This window comes from Streptopelia decaocto (genome assembly GCF_964273445.1).
Source record: "Streptopelia decaocto genome assembly, chromosome: Z".
NCBI lineage: Eukaryota > Metazoa > Chordata > Aves > Columbiformes > Columbidae > Streptopelia > Streptopelia decaocto.
This window is the reverse complement of record NC_138657.1, coordinates 3,182,887-3,207,876: the sequence shown is the minus strand read 5'-3', so window position 1 is coordinate 3,207,876 and position 24,990 is coordinate 3,182,887. Positions and strand designations below refer to the sequence as shown.

The window sequence follows — 24,990 nt, the reverse complement described above, 5'->3', positions numbered from 1 at the left end:
TTGTGTAAGAATTATTGCACTTGATGTAGGCACACAGGAGCGATTTATCAGCTGAATTGCAAATGAACATAGAGAAGAGAACTGAGTTTGTTGGCAATTCTGAGATGCAATGCAACAGATCAGAGCTTCTCAGAGTTTTATACTTAAAACTGTGTTGAAATTAAAAGCCCAGAGCTTCTGCTTATCAAAAACCTGTAATATTTCCAAAAGAGGGTTGATTATCAAACTGGTAAGCTGCCCAGAACATCAGATGCAGATAATAATTATCGTCATCTATGACAAGTTCATAAAAGAAAGACATTTTAGGGTTTTTTGTGTTTTACTTAGATACAGGTCATACGCAGTTGCTGCAGATAATTTGTCAGATTAGCAACTTTTTGGCAAGCAGTTATTTGTCAAGAACTTTTCCATTGTCTCGCCTGCTCACACTTAGAAAATTGTTGAGCATGTTCTAAGAAGTAATACAGAGTTGTAACTCAGAGGTGATGTAGCCTTTTCCCACAACAAAGCCAAGATCTGGAAAAGAGATGGTTGCTTTTTAAGGAAACCCAGGATGTGTGGACATCTAGAAGTGTATGAAGATCATAACCCAACTTTTCTATTTTCATTTTTTAGCAGTCCCACCTACTTTGTGAATAATTTTGCTGAGTAAGCATGAATAAATGACTCAGTCTTTGCCTTTTGTGAGGTTGTTCTAGGTGCAGGGATTTCTCTCTCCAAATGGAGCTGATGAAATACAAACAGAAGCGAAAATTAATGTTGTCTGACCTTTGCCTTTTACTTTCCTGAGGTAACACGTGCAATACGAGCAAACTCACATGGTGTCACAATTCCCTGTTCCCGCCTAAAGGAAGGGAGAAGCTAAATCCTGTGCCCAGGATTAAATAATAACAATAATGAAAATAAATTATCAATTAAAATTAGCAGTAGTAATAACGATGATGTAGGTCTGGAGAGAAACTCACTTGACAAGTAAAAGTCAAAATGAAAAATAAAGGTTAGTTGCCTGCTGACAAACCAAAATGAGAACACCAGGTATTTGATAGACTAGAACACTTAATTTTCCATCAAGCTTAACTTTCCATAGTTTCAAGATGCATTTGAAGGAGATTGTCCTCAGCAATAATAATGAAATGAAACTGCCTTTAATGCTTTGAACTATTTTAAATCTTTCTTGCTTAGAAGGGAACAAAATGTCAGTCCTTTCATTGAATACCTTTCTGAATTTTTAAAATAGTCATTATTTCCTTAGCAAAGTTGCTTGTTTTCTTTCCTTTTTCTTTTTCCTTTTTTTTTTAGTTTTAATTATGTAATTGTGCTAACAAACAGCTCCAGTATATATCTTGTCAGCTGATTTCTGTTTTTCTTTTAAAAATTACTACAAAAAGAAAAGGTGGCCTTCTATATCTTATGTAGCTGTAATATCTCTTGAGATTTTAGGAAATGTTATAGTTTAGAAGATATTTACAAAACTTTACGGAGACACTTTAAGGGGTCAGATAAACGTACTTCACTGCCTTGAGAAGAAGCAAGCCTAGCAGACCCTTTTTATAGATTAGAAGGGGAAAAACTAGAAAAACCAAGGTAAAGCCTTGATTCTGACTGAGGTCATTTTAACCAATGAATTTATTTAAATGATTTTGATTTTTTGAGATTATGTCTTTTCCAAAGGGAAGGTAATATAGTCTGTCCTATATGCATGTCCTAAACTTGCCATGTTTCTTGTATTTAAAAGTGTCAATTTAGATTGAATTAACATCTGCAATTGTTCTCTAGAAAGAAAAAAAACCCTTATATTTTAAAACCTTTTCTTATCATTCCATTCCTGGCAAAAAAAAATATGTAAAGTACGCGTCTTACTGCTTGTATTGAAGGAAAAAAACCTAATATAGTTTATTTGGTTTTCTGTTGTGGTTATTTTGGGGTTTGGTTGGTTTGTTGGCTTTTTTCTTTTTATTATTTTAAAGTTCTTAAATAAACGACAAATCATTACATAGTAGTATGGAATTATACCTTGAAAAACAAATATGTTATAGACAATTATTTTAAAATTATTTCTAGCGTCTTTCATAGATTTATAACAGATACAGACCAACACAGGACTTTGGATAATGTGTTTAATGTTCTCAGAATCTGGAAAAATTAATTGTAAGTTAGAAACATTTGAGATGTGAGTAGAGCTTTGTGGGAAAAGTGACACTGTGAGTGGAGTGTGAGATTGGGAGGCTACCAGAGAGTCTTGAAGATGAGTTTGGCTAGTAGTAGTGAAAGAGAATCGAGTAATGGGAATATGTTATTGTTGAGGTCACCAGGTAAATTTATAACAATTAAAAAAAAATGCATCAGGGATAAAAATAAAGTTAGTTGCCACAACAAAGTGGTCAAAAACCACAAAGATGGACCCTCCAGTCAGAGAACAATAGTCAAGAAGGGCAAGAGTGGAGGCAGTGTGGGACAAAAGCTGAACAATTGTGTTTTTGATGACAAACAAACAAACCAACCTTGCTTGCAGGAGATAATGCTCTTATTTAAACAAGTAAGGTTTGAATTATGTGTAGGTCATTCCAGTTTCCACATCAGTCTGTCTAGGCCTTTTCCTGTAGAATAGTTGTGTTCTGGAACACAAACTTAGTTGATGTTTTGGGACATTTTTTCTTCTATTCCTATCCAGTGCTAGGAATAGGTGAAAGTAGTTCCATGTGATATATGTGTCATGGTAATGGGATAATAAATTTTTGCCCCTAGTCAAGTATAATAAGTATTTTCAGTTGGTCCCTGTAATGATATCTCCCATGATTTTCAGCATAAAATATAGCTTTCAACATACATCATCACACTGCTATATGTGAATAAAACTTACAGGAAGCAGTGGTTGTTGTTGAACTGCTCATCATTGCTTTCAAGAACAAATCCAAAGTAAGATTTTTGGGTTAATATGGCTTTGTGTATTTCTTGTCTAAATAACTTTTCAGTGTCATCTTTAGAGCAAGTGCCTGGGAGTATTAGTAAAAGAGATCCATCACTATGGGTTTTCATTTTTATGCAGCTTTCATTAAGGGAATGCTCACAGAAAACTTTCAAGATGTTCAGATAGTTTTTTTTAGGAGTGTATGTGATCTATGAAATACGAAAAGATATCAACTTTTAAAAAATACTGCAGGTTTCAGAACATAAATTTGATTTTGTAGAAGACTATGCTTGTGCTAGGATTCTTGGCTTCAGTATAATCATTCAAAGTAGCACAGGTGATGAACAGAATCATTTTGGTTGGAAGACACCTTTAAGATTATTGAGTCCAACCATAACCTAAATCTAGCACTAAACCATATACATAAGAGCTTTCATGACTTCAATGCTAGTTTGGCCCACTCAAGAATGCAATTGAGAAACAAAACTGTATTTCATACCTAAGAAATATTAAAAATTAGATGGATGAAATGGATCAGTTATTGTGTCCAGGAAGCCCAGAAAGGCTGCGAAATCTCCATCCTTGAACATAATCAAAAGCCACCTGGACATGGTCCTGAGCAACAGACCCTGAACGGCCTTGCTTGAGCAGAAGTTTGGACCAGATGACCTTCAAAGGTCCCTTCTAAGCTCAACCATTCTGTGATTCTGTGAAACAAACACCTTTAATTGCTATAGAGAGATCCTACCCACCCTGTTGCTTAACTGCTTGCTTGGTGATGTTATCAGGTTCTATCTCATGCTGGTGTCTGAGTCTGTATCTTCCAAGAGAGTTGCGGAAAATTTATAGATTCTGCTGGAAAATTATTTTGGCGATTCACTGAGTGTGCCAACTGATGGTCACAGAATCACAGAATCCCAGAGTGTCAGGGGTTGGAGGGACCTGGAAAGCTCATCCAGTGCAATCCCCCCATGGAGCAGGAACACCCAGATGAGGTTACACAGGAAGGTGTCCAGGCGGGTTGGAATGTCTGCAGAGAAGGAGACTCCACAACCCCCCTGGGCAGCCTGGGCCAGGCTCTGACACCCTCACCGGGAACAAGTTTCTTCTCAAATTTAAGTGGAACCTCCTGTGTTCCCATTTGCACCCATTGCCCCTTGTCCTATCATTGGCTGTCACCGAGAAGAGCCTGGCTCCATCCTCCTGACACTCCCCCTTTCCATATTGATCCCCATGAATGACTCCCCCCTCAGTGTCCTCTTGTCCAGCTCCAGAGCCCCAGCTCCCTCAGCCTTTCCTCACACGGGAGATGCTCCACTCCCTCCAGCATCTTGGTGGCTGCGCTGGACTCTCTCCAGCAGTTCCCTGTCCTTCTGGAACTGAGGGGCCCAGACTGGACACAAGATTCCAGGTGTGGTCTCCCCAGGGCAGAGCAGAGGGGCAGGAGAACCTCTCTGACCTACTGACCACCCCCTTCTAACCCACCCCAGGTACCATTGGTCTCCCTGGCCACAAGGGCCCAGTGCTGGCTCATGGTCATCCTGCTGTCCTCAGGACTCCCAGGTCCCTTTCCTCTACACTGCTCAGTGATCTGGAGGAGCTGACACAGAATGCAGTCCCAGAGGCTTGCAGGACTGGCTGGACAGAGTACACCATGTCCACCTAACCAAACCCAGAAGGTACACCAGGCATACCAGTGAAAGATTGGCTCCTAGGTGTATGTTATACCAGCATTGCCTCTAAGCTTAATTAGCAGCACTGACCTGACAAACAGAAGGGCTGGGTGAGTTACACCCTCTTAATAAGGACAGCAGTGACCACATACTCTCTAGACACAGTGACTCCCAAGCTGTCCCTTGGGCTGCTCCGTCGTGCGTCATCTCCAGAGTAGGTCAATGGCAATAAAGCACGTACTGATCTCCAGGGAGGTCACAGAAAACCCTGATCTCTCATGCCGCAGAGAGTTCTCTTTAGCTACCATCTCCATATTCTCCAAGACATCATCTTATATGCGTAATTTGATCCTTTTTCAGGAATAAGTCATGTTCCTGTCACATCTTTATAAATAATTATATCTTTAATAAATGGAAAGGGTAAGGAAAGACAGGACAATTTTTTTTTAAAAAGGGGAGGGAGCATTTGGCTTCAGTGTGCAAATGACATATAATTTCCAACAACTTGAGGAGGAATAGTTATCTTGCCTTTAAGGCTTGTTCATTTATTTTAAAAATATATTTCTCAAAATTTAATTTGTGGTTTCAGGAGCTAAGTATAGAAAATTGCATAATGCCCTTTTAGACTTTGGTGACTAAGAGTGATCCCATTAAATGAATATAGCATGCATGGAGTTTGTTAAAATATAATTTGTTCCATTGCAACAGTTTAAATCTCTCCAACATTGGTTAGGCTAAAATATAACATACGTGGTTTTAAGGTGCAAATGTTGTTTTCCTTAGGATAGAATAAGGAGATAAGAACCAACAGAACTCTATAAAGGTTACTCTGGGAATAAAGTTAAAGAATTTGTGGTTTGTAAAGCATATCCTTATTCAAAAACTTTTTTTTTTTTTTTTAATTTCACTTATGATGGTTTGAGAGGTTTCTTTATGTTTACAAACAGAATTTTTTTTCCACTTTTTTCCCTCAGATGCTTCATTCCAAATGCCTACGCTGCGCTCTTCACCGCTGCTCTGGTGCCACTAATGTGCTTGGTGGTGGTTTTCGTGGTGTTCATCCACGCCTACCAGGTGACCCCACAATGGAAAGCGTACGATGATATATTCAGGGGAAGAACAAATGCTGCAGGTACGATTTGTTGGCTACCCCTACGCAAACAAGTCTGGCTTTCAGAACGGTACTGACTGTTCTTTCCAGTTCAGAAAACCCCACTAGAAACCACAGGGACACCTACTCGTTTAAGCATGTTAGTGGTCCCTTTGAATATAGCAATAAAACACAGCATCGCCCTGGTCAGAGCAATGTCTTGTGTTTTGTGGTACATTCAATGGCTGCCCAGTCACCCACTGTCTGCATGTTGGAGTATTTGGAGTTAATGTCTGTGTTTTGAAATTTCCTAGTGCTACTCGCAGCTGAAATGTGCTCACAAGAAAAGGTCTGTCGTGAGCAACACAGGAAGCATCGGTCGGTCTCCTCTGTCAGAACAATTTCAGATACAATAACATTCCCAAAATAAAGTCGTAGCAGTTTACACCAATACCATAATAACAGGACACTGTGGGAAGCTTGCAATATTCCTTTTGTTTTCATGGTGCTTTTGGAAAAAAAATCTGAGTTTTATAAACAAGTGCAAATATACAGATTTTAATAAAAGTGTGCCTATTTTCTCCCTAACTGCATGAAGCCAGTTAGATTTTATGGACTTGTGAAAGATCCCTGAATAATTTTTCTCAATTCATTAAAAAAAAAGCAAATGGACTTAAAAGGGACAGTGAATTATTAAAAAATTCCATTGAGTAGTCCAGTGCTGGTATAAGTGCACAGATTTATAAAGAGTAGCTGTCTTGTTCAAATGCTCAAATCTGCAGTGATAATTGTATTATTAAGTGAGGAGTTCTGGGGTATTTTTTACATTTTAATTATAAAAAAAATAGTCTTTTATGAAAAAATGAAAATAAATGTTAAATATTTATTATCTGGACATTTCTTCAAATATTAATTTATTTCTTAGTGACAAAATGTCAGCTTGACTAAGATCTATATAAATTTGGATAAAGTCTGATAAACATAGCTTGTAAGTATAATGCTCAAGAAAAAAGAGCAAAAGGTACTCACAGAAGTTGTATCTACATGATGTAAAGACATGAAATAATAGGGTTGAAACAAAACTCTGGTTAAATGTAGGTTTCAGGGTGTTTTCTGTCTCAAATAGAATCCAGAAAATGGTATAGGTAGTGATGAGGTATCAGAAGAAAACAGAGAAAAAATCAGGAATAGAGGTGTTCAGTAAAATGTCAATAACAGCTCCTTTTTGTTGTTGTTTTAAAGCAGTTTGCAACTTCTAATGCTTGTGCACCTGCATGGCAAACTGGTGTTTTTCTACCATAGGGCTTTTGCAAGCACAAATGAAAGTACCTCGTGCTGCGTGGGTGAGAGCAAGTTGGAGAGAGGCTGTTTTAGAGAAGAAAAGGGCTGCCGAGCTGCCTGCTGAGGTTCACGGTGCCTGGGGCTGTACAAGGGCTCTCTGTGTTTGTCGTGTATTCCAGAAAGAAGCCCAGGCAATTTCTGCAGTTTGTAACATTACCTATAACTACATAACGTGGTACCAGCTCCTAACTAAAGGCCTCTGATTTTCTGACTGAATATTTCTCTCCTGAAATGTGAGATGGTGGTAGTATATTTACATTATTTTGAATGTTTTGTGGGCATATCGTACTTTTAAAAACATATTCAAAGGCAGCTTGCAGTAAGGCCTACTACCACTTTTAAATTTTGAATCTTACTGTATGACCCACCCTTTGGAGAAGAAAAGATCGGACAATGCCCTCAGATTCATGGTGTGAAATTTGGGGTTGTCCTGAGCAGGGACAGGAGTTGGACTCAGTGATCCTTGTGGGTCCCTTCCCATTCAGGACATTCAATGGTTCTATGATGAGTTCTCTCCATTGATTCCATGTTCTCACAAACACCATCATCTGCATGATGCTATCCTGCCTCTGCAACAGGGAGCGGGTCCTGGTTCACACCTACACCTTGTTTCAGTGCAGCTCACAAGATCCTATGGCATAGGGAAGTCTTTCAGCGCAAGCACCCATTATTTTGCTGTTTTGTTATGGCAGTGCATATGCCATGGTTTATCTCTGTTTCATCCAAACGCAGAAGAAAGATGGACCTACCCAGCAACAATTGTCTATGTTTAGTGTCCTAATGTAGCTTGTCTCTGGCTGTCATCCCCGTATTGGTTTACTCTCTGTTCAGTCACCCACAACAGTGAATTCCTACATCACAAAAACCCCAGACTTTCCCAGTTTCAAGCCTGAAGTTCAGTACCCGAACTTCCCCACCTTGAACAGTACAGTAAGTAATGGAAAAAAATAATAAATCACTGCTTTGAAAAGCCATTCTCCATTAGTCACCCTTTCTGGAAAGAGAATAAAATTCCAGGTGAATGATACTTTAAAAAATTATGACATATCAAGTGCAGAGAGCTGTAAACACAGACAAAAATGTTTTTAAATATGCTTTCACATCTACTAGTAATTGTTGACAGCTGTTCATTAAAATTCCAGAGAGCAAAGATATTGCAGAAAGGAAAAAGTGCCACATGTAATTATCATTTATACATAGATATTAAAACAAACACCTATTTGCATGTGAATATTTGAACTAGTACTGTTTATTCCCTGTCTGGGACTCATCCAGTTAGAAGACAGTTAAAATTGCAGCCTGATACCAATGACCCCATATGGATTCTGCAACAATTCATGCAAAACATTACTGAATGTTGTCAATAAAAATAAAATAACAAGGTCACTGCCTTGCATATTACCATAAAACAGAAACAGGGGTTGGATATGCAGACCTGAAAGAAAATAGAGTAATTGTCTGGCTTCTAAGTGTACAATCTTTTAGTCATTTCATAGATTGTAGGAAAAGCATCTTAAACTATAGCTGGTAGCTCTGGAGTTCCAGGTTTGTGATCTCTGCTTGAGGAAGGCTTTTACACTTAAATAGAAATTTAACAGAAATAGGAACAGTAAAATATATCCTAATTTGTCATGTGCTGGGTTATTTTTCAAGCAAATTGAGTATGCAAGTGGCTGAGCTAAAAACTGAGTAAAAAATTTCTTTATTACTCTCTCTTCTCCTATTGTTGGAATACTCTGGAGCTTACCTTGCAAACAAAGTTCATTTTGAACTATCCAGAACCACAGAATCATAGATGTTTTGGCTTGAACAGGATCTTTAAAGATCATCTAGTCCAATCCCCCTGCCATGGGCAGGGACACCTTCCAATAGATCATATTCCTTAAAACCCCATTCAACGTCGCCTTGAACACTTCTGAATCTGAAATATCCACAGCTTCTCTGGACAACCCATTCCCATGTCTTGCCACCCTCATTGTAAAAAATTTATTTTTTTACACATTCTAAATCGACCCTCTTCAACTTAAAACTATTACCCCTTGTCCTGTCAGGCACTGGTAAAACATCTTTCTCTGCCTTTTATGTAAGCCCTCTTTAGATATTGAAAGGCCACACTAAAGTCTCCCTGAAGCCTTCTCTTCTTCAGGCTGAACAACCTCAACTCTCTCAGCCTTTCTTCATAGGAGAAGTTTTCCATCCCTCTGATCATTCTCATGGCCCCACTGTAGACTCACTCCAGCAGGTCCCTGTGTGTCCTGTGCTGAGGACCCAGAGCTGGCCCAGCACTGCAGGGGGGTCTCACCAGAGTGGAGCAGAGGGGCAGGATCCCCCAAACCTGCTGCCCACGGGGCTGGGGATGCAGCCCAGGGCACCACTGGCTTCTGGGCTGCGGGCGCACGTGCGGGCTCATGGCCGATCTCTCAGCCCGGTGCCCTCAAGTCCTTCTCCTGGGGGCTGCTTTCAATTCCTTCATCTCCCAGTCTGTACTGATACTGATGATTGCCCCAACCCACATGCAGGACCTTGCATTTGGCCTTGTTGAACTTCATGAGGTTCACATAGGCCCACTTCTCAAGCCTGCCCAGGTGCTTCTGGATGTTATCCCTTCCCTCCAGCATATCAACTACACTGCTCAGTTTGGTACCATCCACAAACCTGATGAGGGTGCGCTCGATCCCAATATGTCATTAATAAAGATATTGAACAGTACTGGTCGCAGTACGGACCTCTGAAGGACATCAGTTGTTACTGATCTGCATTGGGACATTGGGCTGTTGACTGCAATTTTTTGGATGTGGCCATGCATCAGATTCCTTATCCATCAAGTAGTCCATCCATCAAAACCGTATCTCTCCAATTTAGAGACAAGGTTGTGTGGGTCCATGTTAAAGGCCTTAGAGAAGTCAAGACAGATGGCATCCGTTGCTCTTCCTTTATTTAACAGCACAGTCAGTCCATTGCAAAGGGCAACTAGATTAGTCTTCTACGGCTATTGGAATAGATTTCATCTGCTGCAGTAGAACATCTTCCTGAACTTTGGTAGCAGTACTGTGTTTTACTATTTTGTTCTGTCTGTAGGAGCAGAAACTTGTTACCCACACTAAAGGGGACTCCCATGTATTTTTGCCACTAAGAACAGCATAACAATGCTGGGTTTCACCATCCTAAGAGAAAAAATTTGCCCCTTGGTAACTGCAAAATGATCTGTTTATACACGATTAAATAGTTTATTGGAAATCTATAGAATATAATTGTGGGTTTTTTTAACATATATTTATACGCAGCTCTTCATTTATTAGTTGTATCTCCTTTTCTGTCATGTATATGTTCTTCCTAGTCCTCTGGATTTATCCTGGGTATATACTCTTGAGTAGAGTCACATCTAGTCTGGTCGTTTGCAGGTTTTCAGGAAAACATCATGGTCCCAGGACCGCTAGCCCTGCAAAACTCTGCTTTTAGTAATAGTTGTCAACTCTCTTGGAAGTAGTCTGCAATCTTCCCAGAGAGCTTGTCATACTCTTTTCTTATTCCTTGGATATCACTGTAGAAGAATAGGATTAAAACAAAGTTGTAGTGGAGAATAAACACAAATAAATAGAATTCGCCAAATCCAAATTTAAGCAATATGCACACTTCTCATCACCCTGTCTGGGACACCAAATAAATGAGGTTTCCCTTTCATGTTCTTTTTTATTGCTCCAGAATTTCTCTGTTACTAGTTATGTTGTTCTACGTGGCGACTAATGTAGCTTGCTTAGGTCAGAGAATTTTCCTCAAGCAGAAGGCTAGAAGAAAGGGCAACGGGACAATCAATAATTAATTATCTCTTAGATCAGGCAGCTCTTCCTCCTCAAAAGTGAGTGTTGGAAAATAATGTGAATACTGTTTTATGAAGTATGTCAACTCTGCCTCTAGTAAACCCTTCCAAAGCTGTACATCGAGTTTGCCGGACAAGAGACTTCAGTTTGAACTGGTTCAGTTTGCCAGCCGTTCAGCAAACATGTTCTGTTCACTGATTATTCTGCTATATATAGAAGCCAACTTCTCAAAAATTAGCCTTGACAGAAGCCAAGTCAGAAGCGTGCATTGGGTGAACAAATATTTAAGTTTGCAACAGGAAAGACTGCTTATGAAAGAAGTCAGGTGGTAGAAAAGCAGGATGGTTGGACTTGGCTGAAGTAACTGGAGGGTGAAATACACATACATAAGAGATTGTTGCTTTCTCTTGACAGTCCTAATATGCAAATACAGAAATTGGAGGTGAAAAACACAGCAATCCAATACGCATTAATTTTTTTTTCCAACTGTTTGCTAACCTTTCATAGTTTCACAAAAAGAATTGGAAAATATAACAGAAAAGTTTGAATTGAAAGATCACCTGCATTACTTTTCTGATTATACCTTTGTGGATGGATGACTTCAATTTATTAAACAAAATAATTTTCGTGCCCTACACATAAACATGCAGTAGAACTTACCTGTTTCAGATATCATCATTGTGAATGTGCCAGAATTAATTTAAAGATTCAAACTTTATGTTGCCAAAATAGAACTTCATAAAGAATGCCTTAGATATTTAGCCATAAAAAATTAACTATCATCTTGCATGTTCCTTCATATGTATTTCTTTGATGTATTTACTGTCACACAGTTCCAGATCATGACAGAACGTTTGATGGTCCAGTGATAAATTCTACCATCTGATCTTCTCAAGAAACAAACTGTACAAAATGCAAGTGCAGGACATTCCAACCATGCTTCTGTGCTCAGGAAATGATGCTGAGGACAGGGCTTTCAATTCTGAGTGAGAATGTATATCTAAACGTGTAGTTACATGTCTTCCTTTTCCTGTGATCTGTATGCTAAAATCTTTATCTTGCATCATAAGATACATATCACACGTGTGAGAAAACTGAAGGAACAGTGAGTTGCAGGGGTGCGTTTATCTTGAGATGACAACATGCATCTAGAAAGCAGGACCCAGATGTTGGCTGCTGCTGACCTAAGAGTTATGTACAGTACTCACAGTATTAATCACAGTCATGTATTGGATATAATATTTTAGTCTTTGTAGTGCTCTAGGGTCTTTTTTATATTTTTTGTAATTAGGAGAAAAATAAATCTTTAGCTCTGTGATTTTTACATACACAGTTAAGACAAAATGCACAAGAATAATTACAAGCTGAAATAAAGAACAAAGATCTGAGAAGGATAATAACTTAAATGCATCATCTGCACTCATGTAATTTACATTGTTTGCACTGTTTCACATGCCCAAATTAGTTTTTTCCTTTAAAGAAATCTGCAGAAGCAAGTTAATTTGCATGAGTTATGTCTGTACAGTTGTGAATTTAGCACTCATTCAATATTTTGCATACTACTTCTAAATAGTTTTATTATATGAAGATAAGCAAATTCAAACCTTTTTTTAAATTTTTTTTTTTCTGTAATTCTGGGATTTGCCGTGTTCGCTGTATAACAGTAATAGCATGAGCTAAAATAAGATGCCTGGTCTTTCATTTGATTATACCATAAGGTGTCTTAAAGATGTATGACAAAGTTTGCCAAAAAACTGAGATTTAGTGGAAAGATTAGAGAGGTCAGTCTTCTATGTATATATTCTTTATGCTTAATGGGAGTTGTGCTTCTTTTTTGGGAGGTATTCTTTAGTTTCAAACTCTTCCTTGTCACAAGGAGCAGCAGATCAAAAAATTAAAAAGAAGCAAAACCAATATTTTAACAGCTTTGCTGCTTCTTGTTTTTAAAAATTATGAATAATTTTGTCCAGTTAGATTTCATGGACATGTACCTACCAGCTTTCTGATCTTTGGTATCAGCTACTGTTAAATTCTGCACATATTTAACATTCCCAATCTGGAATGAGAGGATTTGTCATGAGTCACTGATTACACGTTGGTGGTGGTGGTGGTATTTTGTCCTTTGAACTCTGAGGAAATCTGTTAGCTACATTGTTTTGGCAACAAAGTCATGTTATCAAACTCCCTTTCTACAGCAGTTGTCAAAGGCAATTGAAAATGGAGCCAGCAGGATTTGGAACACGGTTATTCAAGTTTATCAGGGAAAAAAAAAAAGGTCTTGTGGTATTTTCATAGTTATGTCGCTAAGTTTAACCCATCATTTCTTAAGCAATAGTCCGTAAATGTTTTACTAATTTAAGTCTCCCACAAATTGGTGAAATTCTGTGAAGGAATACATTATCCCCAATCACCTAGAAAAAATGTTTGTTAAGATCTTTCAGTTTTTGCAGCAGATCTTCATGTCTAGCCAAGAATAATTAAAAGCAATTAAAGTGCATTACCAGTTTAACAACCTAAGGGAAAGGCACATAGTAAATATTTATAGGTAAACTCAGAAATCTTTGAACCCATATTATTCAATTGCTTCTCTTATTGACTTTCCTATTTTTAGAAAAAAAAAAAATAAACACTTCAGGCAATAAAAAAAGATGTAATATGGTCCAACACAGTTGTGAGAATACAAGCATTTGGATAAATTATTAAAGCATAGTGCATTATTTTCCATAGTTAAATTGTCTAGGCGTTTACTGCGAAGGCACACTTAGCATTACACTTCAGAGTTTTAATAGCATTTAATAATTTCCAGTTTTATTAATTTCTGTTTGATCTAATGTTTTTCATTGCTCAGAGTCATTGTCGTTGTCCTGGAGAATTTTATCTATGATATCAGATATGGAAGACTGAAGAAAACTTTCAGGTAGTCTGCTTGACAGTTTTGTAATGAAACAGTCGGAATACATAAAGTTAAGGAATAGTTCTAACTCTACTGACAAAAATGGAAAATTTTCAATTCCAGAATATGGAGTTTATTTTCTTTTGAATTACATTTCTATTCTAGGAGGAAGGTAATATGTTACACTCCAAAATAAATAATCTAATTTGAACTGAAAAGTTATGCTTTTCTCTGGCTAGCAGTAGCAAAAACATCATCAAAACCCACGTGCTTGACTGAACGCGGTGTTCTGAAGGGACTAATCCTGATGTCCTAAAGAGAGCTCCAGTTCTGGCAATCTATAAAAGCAGTGTGTTGTTTTGAGTTCATTTCAGTTATTTTTCCTAGTGGTGCTACGGATTTTCTCAGAGCAATGAGCTGATCGTCATTTCATAGGTCTTATGACTTATTTCCATTTTGGTGCCTTTGTTCAAGTGAGTTGTTCGTTCATTCACAGAGCAGGTTTTCTCTCTGCCCAAGTGCTCATCCATTGTTTTTTCCTAACTGTAAAGTAGTAAATATATAGCAAGAAAGCATTTTAAAGAATATTTTACTATGAACCACAGGCTGTTGTTGACTGAAATCGTGCAGGAGGATTTTCATTGCTGCTTCCTTCCCTGGTAAAAGATGTTGTGGCAGGCACCATCAGATTATTCTTTCATAATTGACAGGCACTACACAGGGATAAGAGAAGCTAGCAATGTGAACTGTCCCATCGTTAGCTGAAATTACGACAACATATATATAATTCCACCTCAATCTTCAACTTGCCATAGGTGAACCATCAAAGGCGTGATGGTGGATCACCATGGAGAACACTGCAGGGCTCCTCGTTGCTTTCTTGTTCCTCTTTGCAGCTTCTTCCATTTATTTCTTCTTCATCTCTACTCACCATCCCATCCTTGGACTACCAAGAGGCCACAGAGTTGTTAGTGCTGTCAGCTGCAGGGGCAGAGTTTGGCAGGTACCTCCTTCCCATGCACCAAAATTGGTGTATCCTGCATATGAACTGAGTTAGTGTTCAGGGTACTTTTGACACTAGAAAATTATTTTTCCTTGACTCTTCTTTCTCTGCAGTGTCTAAACCAACACTACTCACTGGCAGAATCTATTCCAGGCCCCAGCTATGAATAAATGTTAAGTGCTCTCATCCAGTGTTATAAAAATTAGTTCTCACTATTTTTCCAGTCCTTTTGGGCACATAGATGTGACAACTGTTGAAGAGGCTGGCTGGACCACTGTTCTGTGGTGGTAAACTTCTTTGTGGACCTCGATGAGCTGCTGCAACCTGCAGGTTGTAGTAGATGAAGCTGTAGACAGGAGCCCCACTATTAGATTATTTCTCTTCATAAGTCAGTACACGGTAGCTCAACAGAAGATGAACTTAAAACTCTTCACCATAGTCTTTCATTGTAAGGTTTATTTCAAAAACATAATTCTGTGTGTTTATTTTGTTACAGATTTAAAGGTGAAAGTGAAGCTGTTCTAGGTCTTTTTGTTTCCTTCCATTTCTTGTTCTTGCTTCTGCTATAAAGAAACCAAACAATAAACACAAGGCAAGCAGCCAAGCACTCTGGCATTTTATTATCTGAATCTTACGCTACTTCTTTGGAGTTCCTTGCCACTAGATACTCTGAATTATCCAAGTTCACCATAATTGGTGCAAGATGAGTTTGTGAAAGAGAAGTCCCCTGAAGATTACTGAATAGAAACTGTGTCTCATTCAGGAAGCTCCCGAATTGTAAATGGGGAAAATGCTGGGAGAAATATCACATCTGGGCAGCTTTTTTGGACCTTGTTGGAGGCAAGGCCAGATAAACTTTTGTTCATATCCAGTACAGCTCCTATTAAGTTCCCATTGAGGTAAACCAGTTTTTCTAGCACTTTAATACTTTCCCTGGTTCATGAATTTTGTAATCTAATCCAAACCCATCATGAAAATATTGCAGCCTATTTTTCACATTCTCACCAGCATTATTTTTATGTAAATTGCTGAACAAAATCTTGAGTTTATTCTAAGGACTCCCCTTCTGTAGTAAAACCACAGTTTTACCACCCATAAAAACGAATTCCAATGTACTGCAGCCCTCAGAACAGTAAGCATTGCAGAAAAATAAATTTTACACATAAGTTAATAAGGAAAATATTATTTTCTCAGCAATGGGTAAGAAACAAGAAACAGTGGACACATTTAGTTGTTTGGTAAATTGAACGTATGTAATTTCACCTCATCAAATAACAAGCTGGACTATGGTAAGTTGTCGAGATCTAAAATCCTGCAACTAGTTCTGCATAAGCTGCGTTTATCTGTATTGAGTTGTCAACTCCAACAATTTTTCTCAAGCTTGTAGTTAAGCAAAAGGGGAGATATTTCAGGGAGAGGCATGAACAGTCAGGATGGTGATGTATGCATGCATAAATATATATATTATATATATTTAAGGAGTGGGTGGACTGGCTGTTGCTTAAATATAACTTTTCATCATTCCTAGTACTAAAAAAAGGTGTGATAATGGTGTCAAAAAAAGTGTGGATCAGCATGATTTGAATATATAATGCCCAACAGAGCTGCTTGATGATGTTTCCCCTACATCACACTGATGCTGAGTTGGCTGCTCCACAGCGGTCTTTTATGTGCCAAGGTTTGCTCAAATAGTCTTAGGGTGACTCCTTGCACTTTGGTTCATTTCAAGCCTATTTATTGGCATCCTTTTACTTTATGCAGGCCTGGTTTTACAAAAGTAAAAGACATTGTTGCTGATTTTCTGATATATCTGTTTTATTAACTGAGCTTTTTTTTTATTAACTACAACAAATTGTCTGATCAAAATGGGTTAAGAGAACTCAAATAGCTGAGACTTTAAGTGCTGACAGAGTTTCAACTCTGTATTAACCCTTTACAATACTGATTATGAAACAATTGTGACTGACAGAGTAAAAGCTGAATTGTAAATTAGATAAACATTCAGCATCTGGTAAAAAGCAGGTATCTTCAGGCCATCTTTATTGTTATAATGCATACATAAATTGACTTCTTTGTACTGAGTAGTATTAATTACATAAACTCTTACCTGAATTACTGAAGGTACACGCCATGGAGATCTTGTTAGCTTCAGTGAGCTTGATTCTGTATCACACGTGCTAACTTTATTCCAGTGAAATGGCACTGAATTTATCAGTTTTCCTCCTCACCTACACTTGAAGATAACAAAGCCAGAGCATTGTACATCAAAATTATATGATCTAGATATATTGCTCCATTTCCTTTAGCTTTGTGTACACAGCTATTTCAGTGAGCTCTGGTTTCAACAATCTGGAGGTGCTGGGTTCTGATTAGTATTGTGTTATTTTTCCTCAGGTAATACTTACTACAGCAGAAATCATGGTGTTAATTTTTGGCATGTTCTACTACTTGCAATTTGTCCTACACAATTTGCTTTCTTCCCTCCCCTGCCACCCACCTGAGCTGAACCACATTACAAAGTAATGCAAAAGCCAAATCATTATTCAACGTCCTGAGATAATTCTTCTAATTGTTAGCTTTGGTTTATGTACAGTATTAGAATTGTGTGCATTGGCAATAGTTAACTGCCTGTCCATTCCTTCAGTTGAGCTTCACAAGCAGCTAAATTTTATTGCATTAATTTGCAATCTAAGCAATAAGATTGTGTCATTCCATTAATATATGTGAACAAATAATTAGTTACTCCGCAGGTAATAGCTGAATTTACCTTTAGAATTACATTTACAAAGAGCAACATTTCTTGATGTATGTTTTCTTTTTTTTTTTTTATTTTGGTAATTTTTTTATTATTATAACCTCAGTACTTTGAGATTGCAAGTTCTTTGCTGATTTTTGCCAATATTTTTAAGTACATATCTAGAAAGTATCCGGATTCATTAGTGTACGCACTGTGGTTTTAAAAGAAATATCTGATGCTCTACACCTTACTGGACCACCTGGTACTTCAGAGCGCTTTGCACTTTTACTTATTGTAAAAGCATTTTGATGTTGGTCATGTATGTTAGTAGCTGTTAGAGAAAAGCTTGTTTCAACATCTGTCGAGGCCACAAGGAGTTTTTTGATAGTGCCCAAGGGACTTTGGGACAGATGCTTTGCATGTAAGGAATACTAGTGACCCTGGAGTGAGGTATGAGAAATACGTTGCATTTCCATTCTACTCATCCAGTGAAATCAAGTTCCTCCCCAACAAATAACAGAGGTGCAGAGAGCCTTAATCTGATGCTGCTCTGAAAAACCCAAATATATTATTAGCGTTATGTTCTGGATCAGGGATTCTCAGGAAGTCTCAGACCATTAATGGTTTTTGGCCAGACCGCACCTCCCCGTGGGAGAAGTGATTCAGGTGCTTAATGAGCATCAGCTGTCATTTGAGAAAACCACGGTTATCCGTTCTGGCCTCCATCTATCTCTTCATAAGTAGTAGATCTTCCACAGGTCCTGTGTTATATGTAATGGTCACGTACAGATACTTTAGATCTCCCATGACATGAAATATGTGACTTTAATGCCATTCCAAGGGTTTTTTGTTCGCCTTTGTTTGTTTTTTTCTCCATAGAAAAATCATGACTTTGTTAACTGCTCCAAAGAGTTAAGTTTATTTTAATATTTTGGTTTTATTTCCTCTAGTCCTAGGCTACCACTACGCTAGCATAATATTAATTTATATGCGTAACGCAGTATCTCACTATAATTCATTAAGGAAATACATGTCTTTCTTAAACATTATGTCATACTATCAAGCAGTGGTTGCAAAACAGCCCAGGCTGAGGTTTGCACCCCAGGTTTTACTGAGCGATACTGGGCTTTAATAAACTTTAGGAACATGGTATCTTCTTGCATTGTGCTTCGTTTCAAGTCATTTCCTTGTTTATAAAAATATACACACACATTTCTGTCAAATAAATAGTTACAGCCCTGAAGCATCTACTGCCTGACTTTGGCTTTTTCCTGCATTCAGGATGCACTCGGCATTTGTACAGTATTAAACAAAATGCCCAAAGTGCCCCCAAACTGCTGTTTCGGGAATGCCGTCTGCCAAAAGCACGTCCCCACTCTTTGCTGATGCCACGTAATTAATTAAAAGAGGGGCAGTGCGAGGCCGAGCTCCTCAAACACGGACTTTGGAGCATCCCCATGAATACGGTCAACACGGTGGGGTCAGCAACAGGAGCGGGTGGGGGCGAAAGATAATTTCTGCTGCCCTTTCTGCAAACTTTGTCCATGCGGACGTGGCTTCCTGCCAGCATTCCTTTCATGTTGTAAATACAGTAGGGAATACAAAATGCCGTTGTATTTGTGTGTGCTTAAGGATGGATCCTGCACGTATTTTTGAAGGCGAGTGGAGTTAACTGGTGCAAAGTCTGTCGTTGTGGGGCTCCTTGGCTGAGGGGAGGTTGTCACTTTAAAGTTTCGTAGGGCCAGATGCCTTCTCATGTTCAGCTTGCACTAAAATTAACAAAAAAATCAGAGAATAAGCTATTCTTATAATTTTCATGTAATTCTGTGAATTGCCAGAGCCATGGCAGTTTTTGTATTGGTAATGGTTTGGAGGTTTTTTTTCCTTTCCTCTTTCCTCTCAATTCTTGAAAATGTGTTTCCTTCTGACATTTCCAGCGCTTGCCAGGAGCCCTCCCGTGCTCCCCCCGAGGTCAGCATGTTTTCTGACCACACGTGTGCTCGTCCCACCTGCAAACCACACACGCCTGGTTTGCCGAGCTGGGCTGTGTCCCCCGGCCCCTCCATCTCCATGTCCTATATCTGGCCATGCCCTTCTGGTGGTCTCCTGGTCCCATTTGGGTTCCCTAAAACCCTGGGAACCCCAACTGCTGGGGCAGGTGAAGGGCTGCCCATTGCTGCAGAGCAAACTCCAAGGTTGGACAGAAACAGCGAAACTGGGTCCTGCAACGGTGATGCTTAAAAAAAAAATAGTGTTTTTTTCCCCAGGGCTCAAGCAGCTGAAATTCTGTGTTTGTGGTTTTCAGAGATCCCCTTGGTCTTGTACCTCTTTGCCCTGATTTCTGTCACCTGGCTGTGGGGAGGACTGCACCTGGCTTACCGGCACCTCTGGATGTTGGTCTTCTTCATCATCTTCAACAGCCTGCAGGTAAGACATGGCACCTCTTCCTTCGGCGCTTTTGCAGAGCTGGGGGTCCTCTCCCCCCACTCATATATCGGGCATCTCAGCTTCAGCAGAAGCATTAATTTTGTGTTCTGTTTATTTCTGAAATAAATGCAAATTAAACCAAGGGATGCATTGTTTTGAAACAATAGCAGTACAATTACATAGACTTAATTTTATAGCTAATACACTGGGAAAGAAAGTCGCTTGTTTTTGTATGCGATATATTACTGGGATAGTTATAGCAGTAAAACTAAAATATCTGCAGCCTTTGCAAAAATATTGTGTATGTCAATTTTCTGTATCTGTTAACTCTACTTAAAAGAAAAAAACATATATATAACCATAATATTGATTTGTTGTTGTTGTTGTTATTAGAGGTGACCCTCAAAGCTTAGGTTTTCTCTTGCAGTATATGTATTGGTAAAGCAAAGCTCTTTTCATTGGAGAAAAAATCAAATACAGACTAGATGTTGATTATGAGTTTTAAAAAATGCAAATAGCCTTTTGCAGAATTTTAAACGTGCAAGTGCTTCAGCTGGACTCAGTGCTGCACGACACTGAATTCAATGCTATACTGCACATTATGGAACTGTTTATAGAACAGAGGATAGTATATCACAGATGACAAAATTATGTCTGGAAACAGGGAAATGATGAGGAAATAAAAATAGATGTATCCAAATTCATGGTGTGCAAGTTCCTCTGCCATTTTTACAAGAGAAATAGGTGTGTTACCATGTTTGATTTACCTGTATTAAAAATCCTTACACCTCATCAAATAAAAATGAATTAAAAAGATATAGTTTCACATAACATATTGATTTTAGATTTGAATTCAAAAGGTGGGAATTTCCTTAAGGAGAAATCTAAACATTTCCAAAATGTACATGTCAGAAGTATTTTTTTAAATGGAGAAAAAAAAAAAAAAGTAGCTTATTCTCTTTGCAATACATTTAATTATTCATTACATATTGCCATATAACTATTCTGTGTATATTGACTTATATTGGTTCAAAAGGGTTATTGCTAGAATCTGATCTGTGTTTGTGTTACACTGATCTATCTCACATACAAATTTTTCAAAGAGGTAATTAATTATAATTGAGATTTTATGGCAGGGGTAAAACAGTGCCAGAGCACTGTAATATACATGCATATTTGCTTTAAAATAAAATTACTTATTGCCAGGGCATACTTAGAGAAGAGGAATATGAGTACTCTGTGAAATTTATAATTCTTTGCCGGATTGTTGACCCTTCTGTGTAACTGCCAAAATAGACTTTATATTAGTCTGCTTTACATAACTTGAAATTTCATTTTATTCAAGTAAAGTTCAAAGCCATAGAATTATTATTATTAATGTTGCCAGTTTCAAGACGCCACTTCACGCAATAGGGTCAAGAAGTAAAACAGGATGTTGAAAGCAAGTCGTGTAACATATGAGACCCACAAGGTCTGTGGGGATTTATTGTGTCAGTGGTTCAATATGATAGCAGGTGATATGAAAAACACAGATATAAAAGTGTGCCTAGAATTTTGTTTAAGTCATGACTGCTGCTTGCGATGCACCACTCCAAAGTTAGGATTTTGTTTAGATACAGTTAAAAGTGAGATGAAATTTTTTATCAATTTATGTGAGGTTTTTCAGTTACTTAAATTTACTGCTCTTTATATAGTTTTATTTCCATTCATACACTCAAAAATCATTGAGTTTTAGGAAGTTCGTTTTCTTTCTCTTTCTTTCTCTCTGTCTCTCTTTCCCTCTTTCTTTCTTTTTTCTTTCTTTCTTCTCTTTCTTTCTTTCTTTCTTTCTTTCTTTCTTTCTTTCTTTCTTTCTTCTTTCTTTCTCTCTTTCTTCTCTCTTTCTTTCTCTCTTTCTTTCTCTCTTTCTTTCTCTCTTTCTTTCTTTCTTTCTCTCTTTCTTCCTTCTCTTCTCTTTCTCCCTCCTTCTCTTTCTCTCTTTCTCTTCTTTCTCTCTCTCTCTTTCTCTCTCTCTCTTTCTCTCTTCTTTCTCCTCTTTCTCCTCTCTTTCTTCTCTTTCTTTCTCTCTTTCTCTCTTTCCTCTCTTTCTCTCTCTTCTCTTCTTTCTTTCTCTCTTTCTCTTTCTTTCTTCTCTCTTTCTCTCTTTCTCTTTCTCTCTTTCTCTCTTTCTCTTCTTTCTCTCTCTCTCTCTCTCTCTCTTTCTCTCTCTCTTTCTCTCTCTTTCTCTCTCTCTTTCTCTCTTTTTCCTTTCTTCTCTCTTTCTTTCTTTCTTTCTTTCTTTCTTTCTTTCTTTCTTTCTTTCTTTCTTTCTTTCTTTCTTTCTTTCTTTCTTTCTTTCTTTCTTCTTTCTTCTTTCTTTCTCTTTCTTTCTTTCTTTCTTCTTTATTTCTTTCTCTCTCTCTCTTTCTTCCTTCCTCCTTTTCTCCCTTTTCTCCCTTTCTCCCTCCCCTTCCTTCCTTCCTTCCTTCCTTCCTTCCTTCCTTCCTTCCTTCCTTCCTTCCTTCCTTCCTTCCTTCCTTCCTTCCTTCCTTCCTTCCTCCCTCCCTCCCTTCCCTTCCCTTCCCTTCCCTTCCCTTCCCTTCCCTTCCCTTCCCTTCCCTTCCCTTCCCTTCCCTTCCCTTCCCTTCCCTTCCCTTCCCTTCCCTTCCCTTCCCTTCCCTTCCCTTCCCTTCCCTTCCCTTCCCTTCCCTTCCCTTCCTTTCTTCCTCTTTGATAGCTGACTGGTCTCTTATCAGCATTGCTTGTCCCTACAAAAGGTATATAACAATAAGACATGTATGTAGTACATAACTCCCATGTGCTTCTGATGGAACTTTTCAATGGGTATTGTAATGTCAGAAATATTTCTACCGCGGTTCCACACAACCCAATGAATTCATGTTTCTGTGGGTATTGCTTTGGTACTCAAGGACCCGACATAAATAACTATCAAGAGCTCTGTTTGTCCATGGGCTCGATGCTGCAGCAGCATGGGGTCATGCACAAAGATCAAATAACCTCCGTGGGCAGGTGCATTTCTAATTTTTCAGAGGCATGTCCCCAAATACGTCTCCACCCTCAACTGGACAGCTGGGAAATGTATATTCAGAAACTTCGTTAGGAATCCTTGCGTTCCGTCATTATCGCTGCTGTGCAACCCCGTGCGTGGAGCAGAGCCCTAATTTCAAACCCATGGTGATGCCACATTGTCCTGCCCATAATTCTTCTTTTAACTCTCTGCCAGCCTGAGCAATGGTTTCACCAATGGTTATCATCCCTATTCTATCCTAATTACATCAATATTGGTCCTCCACATCAAAAGGAGAAAGGTGTTATCTTTTGCTATTCCTAGCCCTAGAGAATCTGTAAAACCTCAAATATGAAATAAATGTTCCTTCTTTGAAAGGAGATGTGATAATTTCATAATAATGTATACTCTCTTCCTGCTTAATATTTTAAATTAAAAACATGGAGGTCTGTAGCGCCAACTCAAACAGCTATGGAGAAATTAAGTTCAATTTTTAAAAACTTTTATTACCCTTTGCTGTAATTTTCAGACTTAATGGCACAGTATCCACTAGCTTTTATTACTAGATGTTGGAAATTACTTTTTAAAGCCTAAAGTTACCAAATATTTAAAAGGAAAAGATACCTTGTTAGGGTTGGCTACCCTCAGAACATTAAAAATATGGAGTAGCTCTTTCACGTTACTACAGGTTTTATGTTTGTTTGTTTCAATAGGTGTTTGTCTTCAGTGCTTTGTTAATATCTGCAATAAAATAAGTTTAAAAACATTTCCTGGAACACTCCACATTTTAAATAACCGCCCCACATATATTGTTTTAAACTTAGCATTTCTCTTACCAGGCAACAGACAAACTGATGGGTGATCCAGGTGAGGAGACACGCAGCATGAAAACAGGGAAGGAACAATGTGAAGAGACTGTAAATTTCCTTAATCTATGCTTTTCATCAAATAAACCGAAACCCACAATTTTCTTACGTAGAAAAAATGTCAGTATGCAAACTGTGTAGAAGAAAATTACGTATTACAAATTCTGCATACTGAATAAATGAGGGTTTTGTTGTAAGCAGGTACAGCTGTATAAATCCCTCTCCAGTGTCCTTTGCACCTTTAAGCTCAGTCTGGGTGTTTGGGAATGGGAGAGGAAAATGTGACTTAACACTGGGTAATACATTTTCATAATGATTTTGGGAGGATCTAGCTGCTTTTTAGTGCATGCTGTTGGCATCTCACTCACATGCGTTATGTTTTATCAGCTCTCAGGATTCTCAATGATCCTTAAAACGAGGCCATTTTTCTGCGATAAAAGGCTGTTTTACCGTTTATTGGTGAGCATTGCTGTTACACGACATGCCCTGTTTCAGCTGGAAAGCAATTTGGCATTCATTAAAAGCTTTTCCACAACAGGAAAGATAATATGAAATAGTTTATGAGAAACAGAGATCTGTTTCCATGCTACTCAGGAGCTACACACCGTGTAACGAAGCAGAACGTGACCCATTAAAATGTGTTGGGTATTTAAATGGATCCAGCTCAGGGGACTGGAAGGACATTGCATGTTATCTAATTTATTTCTTTAGCCTTGTGACATACATTTCCTAGGAAATACGCTTGATAGAAAAATCATCTACTAAGGACAGATTGTTTCCGAGCACTTCCCGCAGGAAACGGTTCCCATAAGAGATGAGTTTATAGTACGAGCTCTTCTAGTGCAACCCTTTCCCAATAAATTCAGGAATAAACACGCAACGTGCCATGTGAGGGGACAATAGCTGGTTTACAAAGCAAAAAATAAATTTAGAAAAGCATGGAAGGAAAAGGATAAGAAGCAAGCCTGGGATATCTGATGTTTTGAGTTCCTTGGCATTGTGCTCCTGATTATCCTGCCCATGCACCATCTGTGTTGCAGAAACATACTCTGTGTTCTCATGTGAAAAGCCTCAGCTCCTCATCTTTTCACTTGTAAAACTGAGAGGAATATTTACCTCTGTTCTATACATGTGATTGTCCAAGTGCACTTATTCACAAGGTATTTGCTGGTGTTGGGAGAGAAAGAATAAGCTGTTGTCTTACATGCTTGTCTCTAAAGTTTAGGA

At 38.3% G+C, this 24,990-nt stretch overlaps 1 protein-coding gene across 1 annotated transcript in view; it reads left to right on the top strand.

Annotated features, from left to right (window-relative positions):
* The window catches only part of ADGRV1 (adhesion G protein-coupled receptor V1), a gene marked incomplete at its 5' end in the record, with an annotated part of 258,760 nt that overhangs the window by 199,954 nt on the left and 33,816 nt on the right, over positions 1–24,990 (top strand). Inside the window, 2 exons of the mRNA XM_082075144.1 lie at positions 5,556–5,713; positions 19,769–19,890. Of these exons, the coding sequence (XP_081931270.1) occupies positions 5,556–5,713; positions 19,769–19,890 (280 nt within the window). The remainder of the gene's footprint in view (positions 1–5,555; positions 5,714–19,768; positions 19,891–24,990) is intronic.